Raw genomic sequence first — 20368 nt, forward strand, 5'->3', positions numbered from 1 at the left:
TATTTTGATATTTGAAATTCCGTTTTCATTACTTATTACTATCATTATTTATTTGAATTTGATACTTGATCCTTAGCAAAAAGGATTCTCCTTCTAAATAAATGTTTATACATACATTTATACAAGAAAAGATTGAGAAGCAAGTTTCGATTAATTTATATAGGTAATAATAATTTTATTTGACAATATATTACATCTATATTCTTTCATGAGAAAATGTATCTCTCATGCATATCACATCGTCTAAACCACCATTTCTTATCTTATTTTATTAACGTTTCTATTTTTATTTTATACTTTTAGTTTTTTATTTTATTCCCTTAAGGTAAATAATAAATAAACAATCAAAATTAGCTCAGGATATTCAGCCAGGTTGATTATATTTTGATTAGTCAGTTAATTTTAATTAGGAAATTGATAATTAATATAATTATTAATATACTAAAAGATATTATTTATTAATTACTAGATTATGGATGTTTATGCATTTATGGGAAATTTCGTTTAGAAAAACATGGAAAATACAAATCGTATGCAAGAATATATGAAATACTTATTTAAAAATTGAAAAAATTTATCGGTCATCGGACTTAAATTCCAAAAATAAATTGTACAGACAATACAGTTTATTAAGGAAACTGATTCTCCATATTAATTAAAAGCAATTGAATAAATATGGATTGTTAGATTCGTAAAATTTATAATAATATAGAAACGTATATAGAATTTAGAAAATTTAGAAAAATCCGTGAACGAAAAAGCTTTCAGAAAAATAATATATATTAATTCGAAAGAACACGATGACAAATAATGCATGGCATTGAACAACTGCATCTAGCATCTAGAACCATAATACATCAGAACATAGAGTTAAGACCTTAATCTTTTCCTTACTATGAGTTACACCCTTCGCATTCAGCTAGCGTTGAATAATGACAGACTATAGTCACCTTTAACGAAAGTAAATGTTAAAATCAGTACCAATAAAAATGAAGTTTCTTAGCTATAACTATAGATCAACATTGAATTCTAGTTTACTTTTCTCGTAGCAGTTCAGATTTCTACATAACTCGATAAAGTTTTCGACAAAGTTGGTCGATCTAAAACATAAATTAAAGATTGAAAATTGAAAATATTGAAATCTTTAAATACGATAATCGCAATAGCTTCGATGAAGACGGGATATAATTTTTTGTACAACTAAGATAAATACAAAATTTGATTAAAACGACTGTGTTTGGAAGATCTTATTATAGATTTCCAATTCTTTATAAATATGTATAATAACGTGTTTTATCTGTTTTACCTACTACTTTTTTAAATCATTAGCAATTCTGTCGCATTTTCCCATCATTTAATCATTATCAGTTTGTAAGACTGAAGATAAAATAAAAGAATCATTGTTGATATGTTTAATATCAGATTAATTAAATTGAGTGCGTTGAAGTTTTTATGCATTTAAACAAAAGATGCAAAAATTCAAAGAGCGCAGCAAGTTTAATATTTTAGAACGTACAAATATTTTTATCACATTATAGAATTTCCTCAAATTGTAGAATTTATAATATTATTTGTACGCGTTCTCCTCTGACCTGAGCAAGCAACTTTTAAGAAACTTTAAAAAAGAAACTAAAAAAAGCAATTTCTCTATTTTTACGTATAGATCGCTAAAAACCAAGGAATTGCCGCGAATTTTCAGCACAGAATCAAATCAATCAGTTTCGCATCGAACGAGCCGAATAATGTCCGTTTAATCTCAAACTACACGCTTTGATATATAATAATTAGGATAAACGGATTTTTGTGCAATTTCCTATCTTTGTGTACTCGATTAAAAAAATGAAACGAAAATAGCGATTTATTTCGTTTAAATATCTCAAGTACTCTACGAAAAATATTTTACATATTTATATATGTTATGCGTAGGGCGTTCCGTTTTTAAGTTACATAAAGAACTCACAGACATGCTTAGCCTAATTTGCAAGCGTAATTAAAATGGAAAGCAAGCAGGCGCAAACCTTTAGTTCCCGCCCTCGACACGCGCGCACGCTGCCAGCGAACCACGTATCGCGCAAGGATTTCTGATCGGTCGTTGAGCAATTTTAGGGGTGTTCCATGGTGGAAAGAACGACGGCTATTGTACGGAGAGGGGGTCGGAATAGTGGGGGGCAATCACCAGGGGTTATACCTTGATGGAAAAGTATAAAAGGGCGCAGAAAGGTGCGTGGAGTGTTGTAGTCACGAGCTATCCCGAGCGAGAAGACAGCAGTTGCAAGTTGTCCTCTTCGAGCCAACAACGCTCCGACTTCAGTCAGCGATTGGGTGTTGAAGAAGGCGGTCATAGAAGAACATCACCACCAGTCGAGCTCTCACTTTGCACAAGCATCCCTTGGCTTCACGGTCTCAGCATCTGACTGCGATCTGGACCAGGCGCATCCGCAACATCTATACGCATCTATACGCATTTATTTGCATTTATATGCAATTATATGCGTGCTTTCGACCAGTGAGGCGTGTTACGATTCCTTGCGGCCCTATCAACCAGCAACTTCGAACAGCTACATCTATCTGGTATGTATATTCACGAGCCTTTCGCAACTTTATCTGCAACCTACAAGCGCGCGATGTTTTAAAATGCGATATTTCGTTGCTAAAATTCAATTTTCCAATTTTCCAACATTCGAAAAAGAAAGATTTTTTTCTATCAGTTGACAATCCGAAACTTCCAAGCGCCGCGACAGTTTCAATGTTTCTGACGCTGCCATCTTTTGATGAATCGTTCGACGAGTCGTTCAGATAGTGAGAGATTTTTCTGACGAAGAAATGATTCGTTTGTGAAGATCGGGCGATTTTATTCGAGGCTGAGTTCGAAGGTGACGGAATCGTGCGATAGTTAATTTGCCGACGAATGATATTTGATTGGCGGATGATCGTTCTGACAGAGAAAATCAAGTAGAATGGTCGCTCGTTTTGAAAGAGAAAATTTTTTAAGTAGAAGAGATTTCTGATCGTTGGGAACGTTTTAAGCCAAAAAATTAAATCACGTCGAATTTTGCTTCTAACTTGTAGGTTGTTTAACGATAAGAGATTTTCTTTTATAATATTTAGATTTTAACAACTATGTACACTGTTGAATAAGAAAGAAAAAGATGTTGGCTTATTATAATCTAGTGAATTATATTGAAAAAAAGGTTTATCGGTAGAAAGATTTTGTTAAATCAGATAATCGTCGTCCTGTGAAATGTTAATTTCAACAGGCAGGAAGTTTTTTCGGTTATAAATATGATATTTATTTTTTTAGTGAATTGTGAAACTAGAAATTTACAGGTTTGAGAAGTTAATGAAGTTGTTGTTAATAATTGACAAATTCTTGTTTAAGTGAACTACTATAAGAAGGTTTAGTTTAGCTGTTATTATATGAAATATAAAAATTACTGACGGAAATCGTTGCAAGGAAATTTTAATTGGTCACTAATAATTAGTTTAGATTGAGTTTTGTAAAATAATTTTAATTTTTTGTTAAGTAATAATAATACCCTGTAGAGTATATTAATTTTGACAGCGGGATAAATTCACAGTAGAAAACGTTTGTAAGCCGACATAGAAAGTATTGCATGTTTGAAGTGATCTGAACAAGTTGTTATTCTGTACTGCAAGATTTGATTTTGCGATATAATAAATTAGATAGGAAAAGAATATTTTTCGAATTAGAAATCCATATTCATAAAATGTTTCTTGCGATCTAATATTAGAAATTTTCAATGAACCGTACGAAGAAGGAAAATGTACAATTGAATCTTTAGAAAATTAAACAGGGATATCGTTGCGATCAAAAGATTTTATTTGATCGAGAAATCCTATAAGATTTCAATTTTCAGATACGTTTAACTTTGAAGAATAAGAGGCATTTATTATATTATTTGGAACAAGTTTGTCGTGAATTTTTATGAAAATAATTTACCTTCAAAATTTTCAAGGGTAGAGATAACACAACCGTAGATAATTAATAAATGTTTAAGCCAAGTAACAAGATCGCGTGAGTTATTCGAGATATAGCAGGTTTGCTAATCGAGGAAAGCTTCTTAAAACGAGGAAAGATCTTTATCGAGTTTAAAAGACAAGATTTATTGTTGGTGGATCCTCGGTAATGAAAAACGTAATTTAAGAATAGTGGATTTGGTTCTGGTACAATTTTCCTTATAATTTGGTAAAAGGTCTGTATAAATTATTCTGCGAAAGATATGTATCTATGTATGAATAATTTATCATAGTTCGACAATAAACTACGCGAAATGACTTGAAACATAATTGCTTCGACAAGATTGGACAATCTTCTTTCTTTTTTTTTCTTTTTTTTTTTTTTTTGCGATAATTTAGTGAAAAATGCGCGTATGCTATTCTTAGAAGAATCCTCAATCCTAATTAATAAATTACTTAATTTAAGAAAAACAACAAAATGACGTAACGATTTTGAAATTTTGAAATTTTGAAATTTTGAAATTTAATGCAAAAATACTAATCAGCGTTGTGAAATAATTTATATCAATCTAATGTTATACTAAAAAAAAAAAAAAAAACTGCCACACATATATTATATATAATCCCAATCCTTTGTGCAGAAAGCATTCGAAACTTGTGAACACCTGTTGTGAACATAGTATGTATATTGCGCGAAGCATTATGAAATTTCATTGGTATTGTTACGAAACTCGACTATCACGACTATATTGGTAGAGTTTGAAACAATTCTGGGAATAGTACGTATACTATTGACAAGATATTTAGTAGAAGTATAATATTATATCTCGCAGAGAGCACAAAACCATTTATTCTATTATAACACTTAATTACTTTTGCTGTATACTGATTGTTATACTGAATATTATATGTGTAAATCCAATATGTGTAAATATCTTCTAACTTGCTTATACGCGTTTTCAGACTGCTTTCTTTTGGTCGTATCTTATTACAGTATCTTAATAAAATTTCAAAGTATCTTATATACACTGACACAAAATATAGACATAAAAGTTCTCTACGGTGAGTGTTCAAATACTTTTTCGCGTACCACTGTATATTATTACTACAGATCGATCAAAGTGTCCCAACACTTGTAAGCTTATGAGCTAGTTTTAATATACAATGCTGGTCAATAACGATTATTTTATTTTTTCTTTAATCTTGTTAAATATCTAACGAAATACGATTGGTTTAAAAATGATTCGATTACATTATAATTTGTATTGATAGCAGAATAACGATAACAGTGACTGCATTGACATTACATCGACTGCAAGATTATTAGCGACTAATTTAGCTTGAACAATGTACATTTATTAAATGGTAATATTATCATATTAATTGTTAATATCATTTATTTTTATTACAATAAGACTTACTACATTATACGATTTTCGATCATTAATTCTACACTCTGTTTTAAATTTAAACGTTATATGCTATGGCATTACATATGTACATTACTAGCATGTGAACACAATATATCAATTTTAAAGAATACTCTTAACTTAATTTATATTATATTCTTATGCATATATCTTATCATGGTTCTTAAAATTATCTTTATTTAAAAATTATCTTTATAAATCTTCTAAATTTAATTCCAATCTATACAAATGTATACAGGTGAAAGGTGAAAAGGTGAAAGGTGAAAAGGTGAAAAGGTGAAAAGGTTAAAAGGAATTAGAGAATTAATGATGGATCGAAAGTATGTTATGTTAAGAAAGTTAAGAAAATTTTTGTTGATTTCAAAAATGGTCATTTGAAAGATAAATGCACTTATCCTTTCTAGTGAAATGATCAAAATATGGTAATAAATGAACAATATTAATATTAAACGATAAGAGTTTTGTGATAATACTAGTATAACAGCACTAATATGAATTTTCAGTAAAACTAATAAATTTAGGGGCAATGTAAATTCTGTAAATGTTATTCAAAGTGTAAATATTAAATAAGAAGGTGGTACAAACATATTTCAACTCGTTTATAAAATAAACACTTTTGACAATAGAAAATACTCAAAGATCCACATTGTCTTAAATTGAAGAAATTCTTTGAATAGAAAATCGTTGATTCTAAAAAATAATGATGCAAAAAACATTCTAAAAAGGATAATAAAATAAATGGAAAAGTTTCTTTAGTTTAGACACGTTTTAACATCGCATCAACTCCATCACGTGGTTATTAGCGATAGCTAATAATAACAATATTAGCAGAAAGGAATTTATTATTATTAGGATATTCTAGTTAAATATCGCTAAATAAGGACATGCCTTTCAGGAAGGATAAGACGCGTGAAACTTGAGTTTTACCATTGAGATTTCCACCTAAAGCTCCTTTGATCTGGTATTTGGTACGAGAGTAATTGTATTTAAGACAATTTACAGAACATGTGTTTGATGGTAATTTGACAATTACAGATATCGTACGTTGATTAGTGTTAGGTTTTGACGAATTAGATTTTGAGAATTAGATTTGTATGTGCAAGTTTAGTCTGACCAATTCTAAGTTTGTTTAATACAACTTCGTGTCGATGATCGAGATTCCTGAGACCTACGTTCTTGTTAAAAAATTCTTTATTTATTAATTCGACTGCATTCGAGGCTGCTGAGTTTGTCCATTTCATTCGTTTGGCGATTCAAATTAAACATAGCTGTTCCAGTTGAATCGGAGATTTTTCAAACTTTTTTGTTAAAAATAAGGTAGGAACGTCCTTTGCTATCTTCTCCGCCAATTCATTGGAATATTCATCTATGCAAAAATAACTGTTTCACCTTCATTAATTACGCAGTGATTTGTTTCCAATATATCAAATGCGATATCATCAGATCTCTATACTTGATAAATGTGATAGCATCCCTGTTATCGGTGAGAATAGTGTGGTTTTTGATTGGTCAATTATAAGAAGTTGAATTGCTATTAATTCTGCTGATTTAATGCCAATATTGTTAGATAATATAAATTTTAATATGTCATCTCCATAGATATAATTTTCCATAATTTTCCAGATCGGAATTTATCGAAACATGTTTGAATGACCAAAAAAGAATTTTGGAGAATCTATGCCAATAAATTTAAGTAAATTTAACGTCCAATAATCGAACTCTATTCCCCTTTCAATTCTCGAAGATGCTCCAGGCGTAATTCGTGGTTGCGGTCTGAATGCCTACGAGATTCTTGCGATGAATAATTGCAATAAGTGCCTTGTGTATATAAGGGTTATAAGGTGGTTTATTTTGTGATTAAATATGACAACTCTACTGTATTAATTTATTGATGTGTTTAATATAGATTCCATAAAGCTTAATAGTATAATTCTATTTTAATATAAAGATAAAGAATAATAAATTCTATGCCTTTTTCTATGTTACAGAAATGATTGACCTACTCGTCAATCGCACAGTCCAAACCAGTGTGCCTAGAAACCAGTGTGCCTAAAATTTGCACAGTATACTTCTTTTATGATGTAGACATGAAATAAAGAATAATTTATGGAAACTACAGATCCCAAAGGGGCAAAAAGAGGTCTAATTTTTTACAGGGTAACCGTATCTCTATGTCCACTAAGTTTAGAAACCTGAAATTCGACGTACAAACTTTCCACTAGAAATAAACGAACACGTGTTTGGGCGTTTTTCGAAATTGAACCCCTAGAAACTGTTTAAAAAGAGTTTAAAAAAATAAATATAAATTCAAATACTGTTATATTATAAAGTAAATTTAATAAGATCCAAACTCATGTTCGTGAATCACTGTACATGTCAACTATTGTCAAAGCTAACCCTAACAAATGCAACCACATCACATTCACATTGAGAAAACAGATAACACCAAACATCTTCCTGAACGGCACGCAAATAACACAAACAAGGCAAGTCAAACACCTTGGACTTTACATAGATACACACTTCACATGGGGAGCACGAGGCGGGTATGGGTTCTCAGTGCGTAGCATCATGCCCTGAGAAACCCCGATGTATCTGATGTTCACCTATAGTCGGGTGGCGGCTGGTCGGCGCTGTGGCGCCCGTCAGATCGCTGATCCGGTGCGGAGAACTTCGGAGAAGTTGGTGGGCCCATATCTGTCAAGACCACTCACCTCACCTTCACGTGGGGCTCCCCGTCACCCTGCATCGGTCCCGACCGGGATAGGGTGCGAAAGAGTGAGTGGCACCAAGACGAGAAGACGATAAAACAATTTTAGTAGTTAACGCAAGTGATTATGATCAAATTCTAACAATTAAAGTAAGCCCGATCTCTAATAAACTTAATTATATTATTAATATAACATATATAATACGAGAGACATCGTAAAGTCGGGTAGAATTTCTCTGTAACACATTAATTCAGTGGTGGATTCAGTGGTGAGTAAAAAGCAGTGGTGAGAAAACTGACAAAAAACATTACTTGCAATGGTATCGACTGCCGATGTGAGTTTCGAGCCAGTATACAAGGATGATCGTGAGCGTGGCCATAATGACGATTTCTGACGAAGAGAGGTCACTTCACGTTTCTTCAGCTTCCGCCAGCTGGCTACTTTCTTCGGCAGACGATTGAACTCGACTGAACACAGAGCACAGCGCACGGAGCCTGCTTGCACCGTTTGCGAAAAAGCAGCAACGCGCACGAGCGAATATTGACCAATCAGGATCGCGCGAATAGCCATTATTAACTCCACGCAACCCTAGCCTAATTTTTTCTCAGATTTAAAAAGTGCCTTTGCCTGTGTGCGTATATGAGATCCATGGATACCGTGGATACCATGGAAACCAAGGCAACCATGAATACCAAGGCAAGTCAAATACCTTGGACTTTACATAGATACACACTTCACATGGGGAGCACGAGGCGGGTATGGGTTCTCAGTGCGTAGCATCATGCCTTGAGAAACCCCGATGTATCTGATGTTCACCTATAGTCGGGTGGCGGCTGGTCGGCGCTGTGGCGCCCGTCAGATCGCTGATCCGGTGCGGAGAACTTCGGAGAAGTTGGTGGGCCCATATCTGTCAAGACCACTCACCTCACCTTCACGTGGGGCTCCCCGTCACCCTGCATCGGTCCCGACCGGGGTAGGGTGCGAAAGAGTGAGTGGCACCAAGGCGAGAGTATGGCTCGTTAACCATACGCCATAAAACAAATAGATGATGAAGATGATGATGAAGATAATGATGATATGTCGGAAAATATAAATAATGAAGTTTACGGTGCAGGGGCGGGATACCCCAGTAGCGGCGCAGACGTGGGTGGACAAGCGGGCCCCGCTGTGTCGTTAGCTTGTGACCGTGGCCGGATGGGGGCGGACCACCAGGCCCCCATCCATGTTATCACGACTGGTGAGGAGGAAGAAGGAGACATTGAAATGGAAGAGGCTCCGATAGCCGATATTGAACATATCCTGTCCTTTCATCTCCGACATATATATATAATAAATATGTAATAAATAACAATAATAATAAATATATGTATAAATATATAAAATAAAACTAACAATAGTAATATAGAACGTTGCATAGTAAAGAAACTTCAAGGAAGAGGCAATATGATGTTTCCAATGAAGGATTTAAGAGACGTGGAAGATGATGATTCTTACGTTTACGTGTCGAGATGATATTAGTGATTTGTCGAACTCGCAGGAGATATTCGTATCGAGTTCAAGGCATAATAGTTCGACGGTGAGGCGAGCGACCGAGCTGCTTGTTGCCCTTGAGAGTGGAGGAGAACAAGAACTACCAAGATCCCACTGGTGGTCAAGACTGTGCAACATGTCTGCTAGTAGGCGCTACTTCCTTTTGTTGATGCTCGAAAGCTTTATTGGTAAGTCTATTTTTGACACATTTATGGATAATCATTTGAAAAATTATTTCATATTTCATATATGATCAGGTTGAAGTACACAGGCTCAAAAAAATATTCGCACACCTATAGACACGTTTAAGAATATATGTGTGTTACTGTACTTATATGTGCTATACGAAACATTTTGGATTTTTAATTAGTATTGGCTATAAATGGCAAACTCGCTTATCATGATTATATTTGTAAAATTTGAAACAAATCTAGGATATATATGTATGGCAATTAAATGATATTTTTTAACATGTTGCCAAGGTCATCACCTCGGGTTAGTTTTGTAAAGGTTTCATACAGTTGCGGGTCACAGTTTATTAAAAAATTATTATCGAAAAAAGTTTGTTTGAAATTTATTTTATATTTTGATATTGTAGCATCAATAAGTAAAAGGATAGACGAAGGAGCGATTTCCACCTCAAAAAATATCTGATCTGACCTGACCTGACCTAAATCTAATTTAAATTAATTCGAAATGAGTTTCTTAGATCTGGGAATATATATATATATATGGCAATTAAATGATATTTTTTAATATGTTGCCGAAGTCATCCCCTCGGGTAGTTTTGTAAAGGTTTCATACAGTTGCGGGTCACAGATTATTAAAAAGTTATTATCAAAAAAAGTTTGTTTGAAATTTATTTTATATTTTGATATTGTAGCATCAATAAGTAAAAGGATAGGCGAAGGAGCGATTTCCACCTTAAAAAATGTCTGATCTGACCTGACCTAAATCTAATTTAATTTATTTCGAAATTAGTTTAAGTTGGATCTGGGTTAAATGTAGATTACTTGGGTTACCTGGGAAAAAAGGTCTCGGTTATTCACGCTCTATTAAATATAGATGGTATGCGAAAAGTACGTTCTTTTGTGTAAACTTTTTTTGATAATAACCAAAAGGTTAAAATTAAAAAATAATTAGCGATCCCCACCTTAACAGCATATGAAAACGTTATCGACATCGCAAGTCGCTTCCTGTTTCTGAATACCCAAGTTATATTTCACAAAGACCAGAAAAGTATTTAAGCGTTCAATAACATTATCCATTATATTAATAAGCGTCAATATTCAGCGGCACCATATTTAATGCTTACTTATTATATGCTTAAGATAGTTTCATGTTGTATACTAAGTTTTTACTAAATGCATGTTCACGATAAATATCTTGTAACTCCTATGTACATTTCTAGATTGGTTTCAAATTTATTCGATATAATACTGATAGTGGCATCTTGTAATGTTAATGACTTTCAACATACAATATGGACATAAAAGTTCTTTGCAATAAGTGTTGAAATACTTTCGTGAAAGCGTATAATTATTCTGGATAAAGTACTAATGTACTATTATAAACGTAGTTTTACTTTTAGAGATTTATCGGTATATCAATGTTTATTTGAAGAGTATGATAAATTTGCAGAAGTGATTGATATCAGAAAGTAACTTCTGGAATTATTGAACTCTGTGATAACAAAATAGATTGGAACGCGCTATAGAAAAATTTGTTCAATGGTATGATTATTACTCGAAACAATAATCTGAAAGCTGTTCTATAACAATCTATAAAATCTTCAAGGTACAGGAAATACGTTTTTAAATCCTATATTGTAGAAAGGAACAGAAGTAAAACTCGTTATGGTATATACAACTAATTATATCGAATTATATACAAGCATTTCTATATGATATATTATATATTTTATACGTAATATGTAATATAAAAATTGATATATTATATATATTCTATATTTTATGCAAAGCAATTTTTAAAATGATACCAGTATACGTAGAGTAAAAATATTTCCCAAAGGATTGTGCAACGTAAGTGACGTACGAACAAGATATTAGAAACAAATAATTAAATGGCGCGTGTATAACAAGGGAAAGTAGACATACTTGGGATGCGTATTTGATTTCCACTACAATAGAATCTACGTTTGAATATAATTTTGTATACACATGTATTACTTCGATAATTATTCCAAGATTTCTTAAATTAATAATAAAATTAAGTAGACAATAAATTTAATAAACATATATATTATTCATTACTGTTAGATTATCATTAAAGAGAAGCTTGTTATTTTCTACAAAAATGTTAAATTTCCTTCGTTGTATTATATGCAAATTTTACATTAGAAAACTAAATATTTAATTTTATCAGCAATAAAGTAATAGCTTTTTCTTTTATCAACAGCTCCGTCTCAAGTTCTCAAATAAATTTCTGCAATTATTAACCATTTAGACAAGATAATATTGCTTAGAAAGTTAATTAGACGTTTATAAATAATGTTAACATCAAAATTGATTAAAAAACGAATAATTGATTCTATATTACATACAATATACTATAAAATAAAGTACAATTATCAATCTTCTTTAACAAATCTAATTTTCAACAACGACACATTATTTGCGTATTATTTACATACTTGAATAATAACAAGATAACTTCGATAACCGAAAACCGATTAAAATCCGGATGACAGGAAGAACCTGTTTCATCGGAATTAATCCAATTATGTAATAACATTACAAATTCACAGCAAACGTGTTTGCCAGCCGTTTCAATATCGACAAATAGCGCATTCCAGATTAATTAAATTAACGTCATCATTGATCAGTGATCAGTTATTTAATTTCATGTAAATACACATGTAAGTACAGATTCATTTGTTATTCGTCATCCTTTATGATATATAATAATCCGTATTGATTGCTACGAAATGAGGAGAAAAGATATCTCGATCAAAGAGTCTGAATATTTTAATGAATGAAATGCAAATAGAGAGAGAGAGAGAGAGAGAGAAGGAAAGAGAGAAAGAGAATCAAAAACAAAATTATAAAAATACAGTACAAGATACAGTTATAAAATTAGTTTAACACGTACTCTACTTAATTTTTAGTTTAATGATACATATTTATATCATTCAATTAGGGAATTATTTGCTGGAAAATCTAGTTCTCAAAATCGTTCATATCACAAAAATTACAGCAAAAATGCTGTAACATACTAAATATGATATTTCTTTTACAATTAATACTTTATTTTGCAAATATCAAACACGGTAATTATTTTAAGTAGTTTATCTAATTATTAGGAGGAATATTTTAAAATGTCTCAATCAGATTTTTACATTAATTTTTATTCGTCAGCAGCATTTAGTTCTCTTAATAATTACTATATGTTACAAATATGACAAAAATTAAACAACAGATATTACAATATTTATTTCTTCCTTATGTAATTCTGTACTTATTTAAATAATAATGTAACCTGTAGTTTATTTAAATATGAACAATTTATTACATACAATCACAAAAGATCTATATTTTTATCAAGCCTAGGACTTTGGTTATCCGAATTGATCACGATCTGCTGTCGAATTGAATTTTTCCGAAATATTATCTATTCCATATATTTCATCACTTTTTCTTATTTTAAATAAAAGACAGAAGGTAATTTAGTTTGAACTATTTTATAAATATTAGTATTAAGGAGCGCCAAAGCTTTTCAATAAGAATGTAATAATTTCTTTAACATTCTGTTCTTGTTTCTCAATGTCTTTCAATGTTTCTCAAATCTTTTCTTGCAAGGGAGCATCTTTAAATTTTTGATTACTTGATGTTCTGATCATCGAGTCCGTAATAATATTAGAAAACATTTACTTACGATAAGAAAGGAAAAATATTTTTGAAATTATCACATAGTACATGAACAAGTAACACGAGCATGCTTAGTATCTTGATTGGTTTGGATTTCTATACATGAAAAATACACGAATTCCATTGACCGGCCGAGCATACATTTCTCCAAACTGCATAGAAATCGGCGTAAAAGTGAAAACATTTCACTTAGAAGGTCATACTTGTGTAACTCTTTCCGCGGGTTTGCAAACCGTAGAGAATTGCAGCGCTGCAATTCATTGTTATTCGATGTTTTCTGGCGACACTCTAATGAATACAATTATTTCAATGTTCATGTGTACTCTGTTATTTGTATAAGAGACAAAAGTGAGTCTCATTGTAGAATAAGAGAGTTCTTAAACCAATTTCATATATTTTAAGAAGACACACGTTTTATCTTTCACATTGCATTGTGAATCATAATTGATTTAAAAATGTTTCAAAAAGTTGATTACTATGTTTTAGAAGGATTAAGTTCTAAAGTGAAAGTAAACTAAGATAACCATGTATATGTATAATTCTTTGCAATAAAAGGTTTCCCAAGCTTTTTAAATATCCTAATAATATAGATTGCTTTCTAATTTTGAAGACTGTTTAAAATTTTACACATTTAAAAAATTAAAGAAAATTTTCAAATCAGAGTATCTCATATACTTTGTGCTTTTTAATTGGTATTTTAAACTTATGTAATTGTAATCTTATTATACTTATATAACTCTATATACGATTTACATTTATATATTAAAACTTAATTGAATCATATTTTAATTGTTATCATGCTAAAACACATTATAATATAAATCGATTTTAATGTTTCTCAGGTTTGACTACCTTGGTCTTCACAGTTCTACTGACGCCCTATAAGTCTCTCGGCCAGAGTTTGCAGATGTGCGCAGACGGAGTTGCCAGTTTGACAGGACTTGCTGGTATTGTTGATGCGTTGATGACGCCACGCAACAGATTTTCCGGCTTTACCATGGCTTTCCTTGTATTCGACCTCGCTGCCTTTGGCCTTTCGTTTACATCTCTATCTGTGATCGTCGTTCGTATTTCCACAAACGTAGGGATGCCACTGGATGGTGACAAGTCTAATTCGGTACGTATTGTCTGTACTTTCACCGGTACTGTCCTTTCCTATTTCTTTTTCTCTGCTGAACACTATGTTGCACTACTGAAATGTTAATTACTATTTTTCTACGTTACTTTTGTTTTCTTTTCCTTCAGTTAAATTCTTCATTATTTAATAATCTATACAATTATTTATATAGTAACAACGATCAAATAAATGTTGGAGAGGACATACATATTTTTATTGAAAACTTTCAATAATTGTGCTGAACTATAGATGATACAATTATAATAATATTTTGTATTACGATTTGAATTATAAGATAACATTCATGTAAGCCAAATCTCACATTGTTGCCAGGACAATGCTAAATTAAATTTCATCCGGATAAAAATTGTATATATTTAAAAATGCTTTTTCATTAAACTAAAATTTATCTATCAAAATAGCTTCGCCTTAGATAAAGTATCCAATGCTTTATTACATTAATTAAATGTTTTTTTTAAAAAGTATTACGAATATTAAAAAAGTAGCTAAAATTGTTATCGAAAATGTACTAATATTTATTACTTACTAATAATAAGTTATTATTGCCTCTACCAGAAGAATTTTAACTAGCTGATGCACATGCACTATTTCATTTGCGAGAAGAGCATAATTCCAGAAAAAATGTCATTTCAGAGCTGTACTGAAAAATTGTTGATCGATCGTATAGAAAAATTCTTAAAGTGAAAACAGAAAGCGATTAACATAGCAAACGTTATATTATATTTCATGCTTAAGCTTGTAGTGCAACGATCGATTCATAGGCTAATTAGTAAGCCATAAAAGATATAACTTGGAAGAAACGAAGCTGGCACCCGGCTGGGGGTAGCCACCCACACGCTATACTTATTTTTATTTTAATTTTTTTTTCACCAATAAGATATAACACTTTACCAAATGTCCTTCAGGACAAATTGTAAAAAAACCAAAATAAAAGAAAAAAGAAAAAAAAAAAGAAAAATTAGTAAGCAACGTCGGTGGCGCAAATTCGTTTCCGATCGTTTTCTCATTCATCGGTCGGGTCGATGAGTTTCGGCGTCGCAAATCAACCAGAACAGGGCTTAAAACCGCTGGAACCGTTCGATCGCCGGAGAAAGTTTCCAATGCCAAGGCTAAAACGCGGTCAGGGCACGCACCATCGTGAAATTTCACAAAATTACTTCGCCTCTAGACCCCGATGGAACGCGTCGCGCCTCTTCCGCTCAATGATCTATTTTTCGAGATACATTTTTCGAGATGCAGTAACCTGAATTTTAAAGGAGGGAATCGATGGATCGGAACTGCAATGTTTTAAAGATTAAGAAATCGTTATAGCGTAATTGGAATGTAAAGAAGCTTGATGAAATTTTCGTATTTTAAATATTTTCTTATTTAATAGATTTTTATTTTCCAATGTGTATATCAGTATATCTTTTCCTGTTTCTTTTAAGAATTTGATGCAGTTTATATGTAAAAAAGCACGATATCTTATTGAAATAGAAACTCAACGATTCAAAATATTTCAATTTCATAAAATTTTAGAAGATCGTACGATGGAAAGAAATGGTAATGAGAAAAATATCGAGGAAATTCCAACTAAATTGGCTGAAATGATATATGAAGGTCTGAGATGAAAACCATGATAATCCATATTATCTATCATTTATGGAAGAGTAATTTAAAAATACGCTGTCAAGCAATTCTATATGAAAATTATACTGTCATTTTATTTTCGAGTTAAATGAGCTTCTAAATCTTGGCTTCTTGGGTAGTTAAAACTTCTTGGACAGTTAAAACTTCTTGGATAATTAAAGCTTCTTGGATAGTTAAAAAATATTAACAAGATCATTTTACAAATAATGTTAATCGTTCCTTACAAATTACTGTGTTTTTGTCATCTATTTTTGAAAGATTCATATCTTTGAATCTGTCAGGTTATTCCCTTTTAACTGTTTCATACTAAACTGTTTCATACAAAAATATTTCTTAAAAAAAAAAAAAAAAAAAAAAAAGAGAAGAACAAAAATTAGAGAATCTTTTCATGTTTTATATGAACTATATAGTTTTATATTATTCTCCAATTCGACATTTATACCTTGAATGTAATATTTTGAAAACGACCACTGTTACTAAATTTTACCGAAAATTTATACATATCAGCAATTATTCACCTATTCAATTACTATACTTGTATAAATGTCTGTTATTATTTGTGAAACTCAGTTTTCTATTGTAAAAACTTGTTCGTAAAAAGTTAAACTTTAATAATATGTACGTGTGTATTCGTAGAGATCAAAGATGTACTATCTTAAGAATTCATAAATTCTTGTTATGTAATAAGAATCTAAATGTAAAGTTTCGCGAAAGAGCGGATTACGGAATTAATGATGGATCGAAGGTGTACGATCTGAAAGATTCATAAGTTCTTTTAATATAATTTGAGTCTGAGAAACTTTTTAAAAAGCTAGAGCATTGCAAAAGTAATAATTCATCGAAGGATTTATAAATCTTTGGATTTAACTTGAGTTTAAACAGCACTGGAAGAGAGGATTGTCGAAGTAACGATGACTTCAAAGTACACCGTTTTAAAGATGCATAAATCCTTATAAGAGGACTCGAAGCTAGGAAATTTTTCACGAAAGCAGGATTATAAAAATAACAATGGATTAAAAGATTTATAAATCTTCTAAATTTAATTCCAATCTATACAAATGTATACAGGTGAAAGGTGAAAAGGTGAAAGGTGAAAAGGTGAAAAGGTGAAAAGGTTAAAAGGAATTAGAGAATTAATGATGGATCGAAAGTATGTTATGTTAAGAAAGTTAAGAAAATTTTTGTTGATTTCAAAAATGGTCATTTGAAAGATAAATGCACTTATCCTTTCTAGTGAAATGATCAAAATATGGTAATAAATGAACAATATTAATATTAAACGATAAGAGTTTTGTGATAATACTAGTATAACAGCACTAATATGAATTTTCAGTAAAACTAATAAATTTAGGGGCAATGTAAATTCTGTAAATGTTATTCAAAGTGTAAATATTAAATAAGAAGGTGGTACAAACATATTTCAACTCGTTTATAAAATAAACACTTTTGACAATAGAAAATACTCAAAGATCCACATTGTCTTAAATTGAAGAAATTCTTTGAATAGAAAATCGTTGATTCTAAAAAATAATGATGCAAAAAACATTCTAAAAAGGATAATAAAATAAATGGAAAAGTTTCTTTAGTTTAGACACGTTTTAACATCGCATCAACTCCATCACGTGGTTATTAGCGATAGCTAATAATAACAATATTAGCAGAAAGGAATTTATTATTATTAGGATATTCTAGTTAAATATCGCTAAATAAGGACATGCCTTTCAGGAAGGATAAGACGCGTGAAACTTGAGTTTTACCATTGAGATTTCCACCTAAAGCTCCTTTGATCTGGTATTTGTTACGAGAGTAATTGTATTTAAGACAATTTACAGAACATGTGTTTGATGGTAATTTGACAATTACAGATATCGTACGTTGGTTAGTTGGTTAGTTGGTTTTGACGAATTAGATTTTGAGAATTAGATTTGTATGTGCAAGTTTAGTCTGACCAATTCTAAGTTTGTTTAATACAACTTCGTGTCGATGATCGAGATTCCTGAGACCTACGTTCTTGTTAAAAAATTCTTTATTTATTAATTCGACTGCATTCGAGACTGCTGAGTTTGTCCATTTCATTCGTTTGGCGATTCAGATTAAACATAGCTGTTCCAGTTGAATCGGAGATTTTTCAAACTTTTTTGTTAAAAATAAGGTAGGAACGTCCTTTGCTATCTTCTCCGCCAATTCATTGGAATATTCATCTATGCAAAAATAACTGTTTCACCTTCATTAATTACGGAGTGATTTGTTTCCAATATATCAAATGCGATATCATCAGATCTCTATACTTGATAAATGTGATAGCATCCCTGTTATCGGTGAGAATAGTGTGGTTTTTGATTGGTCAATTATAAGAAGTTGAATTGCTATTAATTCTGCTGATTTAATGCCAATATTGTTAGGTAATATAAATTTTAATATGTCATCTCCATAGATATAATTTTCCATAATTTTCCAGATCGGAATTTATCGAAACATGTTTGAATGACCAAAAAAGAATTTTGGAGAATCTATGCCAATAAATTTAAGTAAATTTAACGTCCAATAATCGAACTCTATTCCCCTTTCAATTCTCGAAGATGCTCCAGGCGTAATTCGTGGTTGCGGTCTGAATGCCTACGAGATTCTTGCGATGAATAATTGCAATAAGTGCCTTGTGTATATAAGGGTTATAAGGTGGTTTATTTTGTGATTAAATATGACAACTCTACTGTATTAATTTATTGATGTGTTTAATATAGATTCCATAAAGCTTAATAGTATAATTCTATTTTAATATAAAGATAAAGAATAATAAATTCTATGCCTTTTTCTATGTTACAGAAATGATTGACCTACTCGTCAATCGCACAGTCCAAACCAGTGTGCCTAGAAACCAGTGTGCCTAAAATTTGCACAGTATACTTCTTTTATGATGTAGACATGAAATAAAGAATAATTTATGGAAACTACAGATCCCAAAGGGGCAAAAAGAGGTCTAATTTTTTACAGGGTAACCGTATCTCTATGTCCACTAAGTTTAGAAACCTGAAATTCGACGTACAAACTTTCCACTAGAAATAAACGAACACGTGTTTGGGCGTTTTTCGAAATTGAACCCCTAGAAACTGTTTAAAAAGAGTTTAAAAAAATAAATATAAATTCAAATACTGTTATATTATAAAGTAAATTTAATAAGATCCAAACTCATGTTCGTGAATCACTGTACATGTCAACTATTGTCAAAGCTAACCCTAACAAATGCAACCACATCACATTCACATTGAGAAAACAGATAACACCAAACATCTTCCTGAACGGCACGCAAATAACACAAACAAGGCAAGTCAAACACCTTGGACTTTACATAGATACACACTTCACATGGGGAGCACGAGGCGGGTATGGGTTCTCAGTGCGTAGCATCATGCCCTGAGAAACCCCGATGTATCTGATGTTCACCTATAGTCGGGTGGTGGCTGGTCGGCGCTGTGGCGCCCGTCAGATCGCTGATCCGGTGCGGAGAACTTCGGAGAAGTTGGTGGGCCCATATCTGTCAAGACCACTCACCTCACCTTCACGTGGGGCTCCCCGTCACCCTGCATCGGTCCCGACCGGGATAGGGTGCGAAAGAGTGAGTGGCACCAAGACGAGAAGACGATAAAACAAACCCTTGATGATGAAGATAATGATGATATGTCGGAAAATATAAATAATGAAGTTTACGGTGCAGGGGAAGGATACCCCAATACCGGCGCAGACGTGGGTGGACAAGCGGGCTCCGCTGTGTCGTTAGCTTGTGACCGTGGCCGGATGGGGGTGGACCACCAGGCCCCCATTCATGTTATCACGACTAGTGAGGAGGAAGAAGGAGACATTGAAATGGAAGAGGCTCCGATAGAGTAAGCTACATCAAAATTGATAAATGACAAATTGATAAATGATAAATTGATAAATGACTATGAACTATTGTCTTTTTACAGAATACAGCGAGGTGCCGGGTATTCAACCGCCTTGCTTGGAACGTATATATAATCAACAAATAAAGGACGCGAAATACAGCACACTCTTCTCTTAATACTGAAC

General features: G+C 32.0%; 1 protein-coding gene across 2 annotated transcripts; it reads left to right on the forward strand.

The window, feature by feature from the left end:
- The first annotated feature begins 8871 nt into the window (after window positions 1-8871).
- Window positions 8872-19595, forward strand: LOC132915946 (uncharacterized). 2 transcript variants are annotated; one of them, XM_060975709.1, is made up of 3 exons: window positions 8872-9837; window positions 14379-14653; window positions 19127-19595. In XM_060975709.1, the coding sequence occupies exons 1-3, from the start codon at window positions 9600-9602 to the stop codon at window positions 19130-19132; spliced, it is 519 nt and encodes a 172-aa protein (XP_060831692.1). In that variant the 5' UTR covers window positions 8872-9599; the 3' UTR covers window positions 19133-19595. The 2 variants fall into 2 exon arrangements, with proteins under 2 accessions (XP_060831692.1, XP_060831691.1); XM_060975708.1 differs by lacking the exon at window positions 19127-19595 and having other exon boundaries at window positions 14379-18144.
- The last annotated feature ends 773 nt before the right edge of the window (window positions 19596-20368 follow it).

This window comes from Bombus pascuorum, unplaced genomic scaffold, assembly GCF_905332965.1.
Source record: "Bombus pascuorum unplaced genomic scaffold, iyBomPasc1.1, whole genome shotgun sequence".
Classification (NCBI taxonomy): Eukaryota; Metazoa; Arthropoda; class Insecta; order Hymenoptera; family Apidae; genus Bombus; species Bombus pascuorum.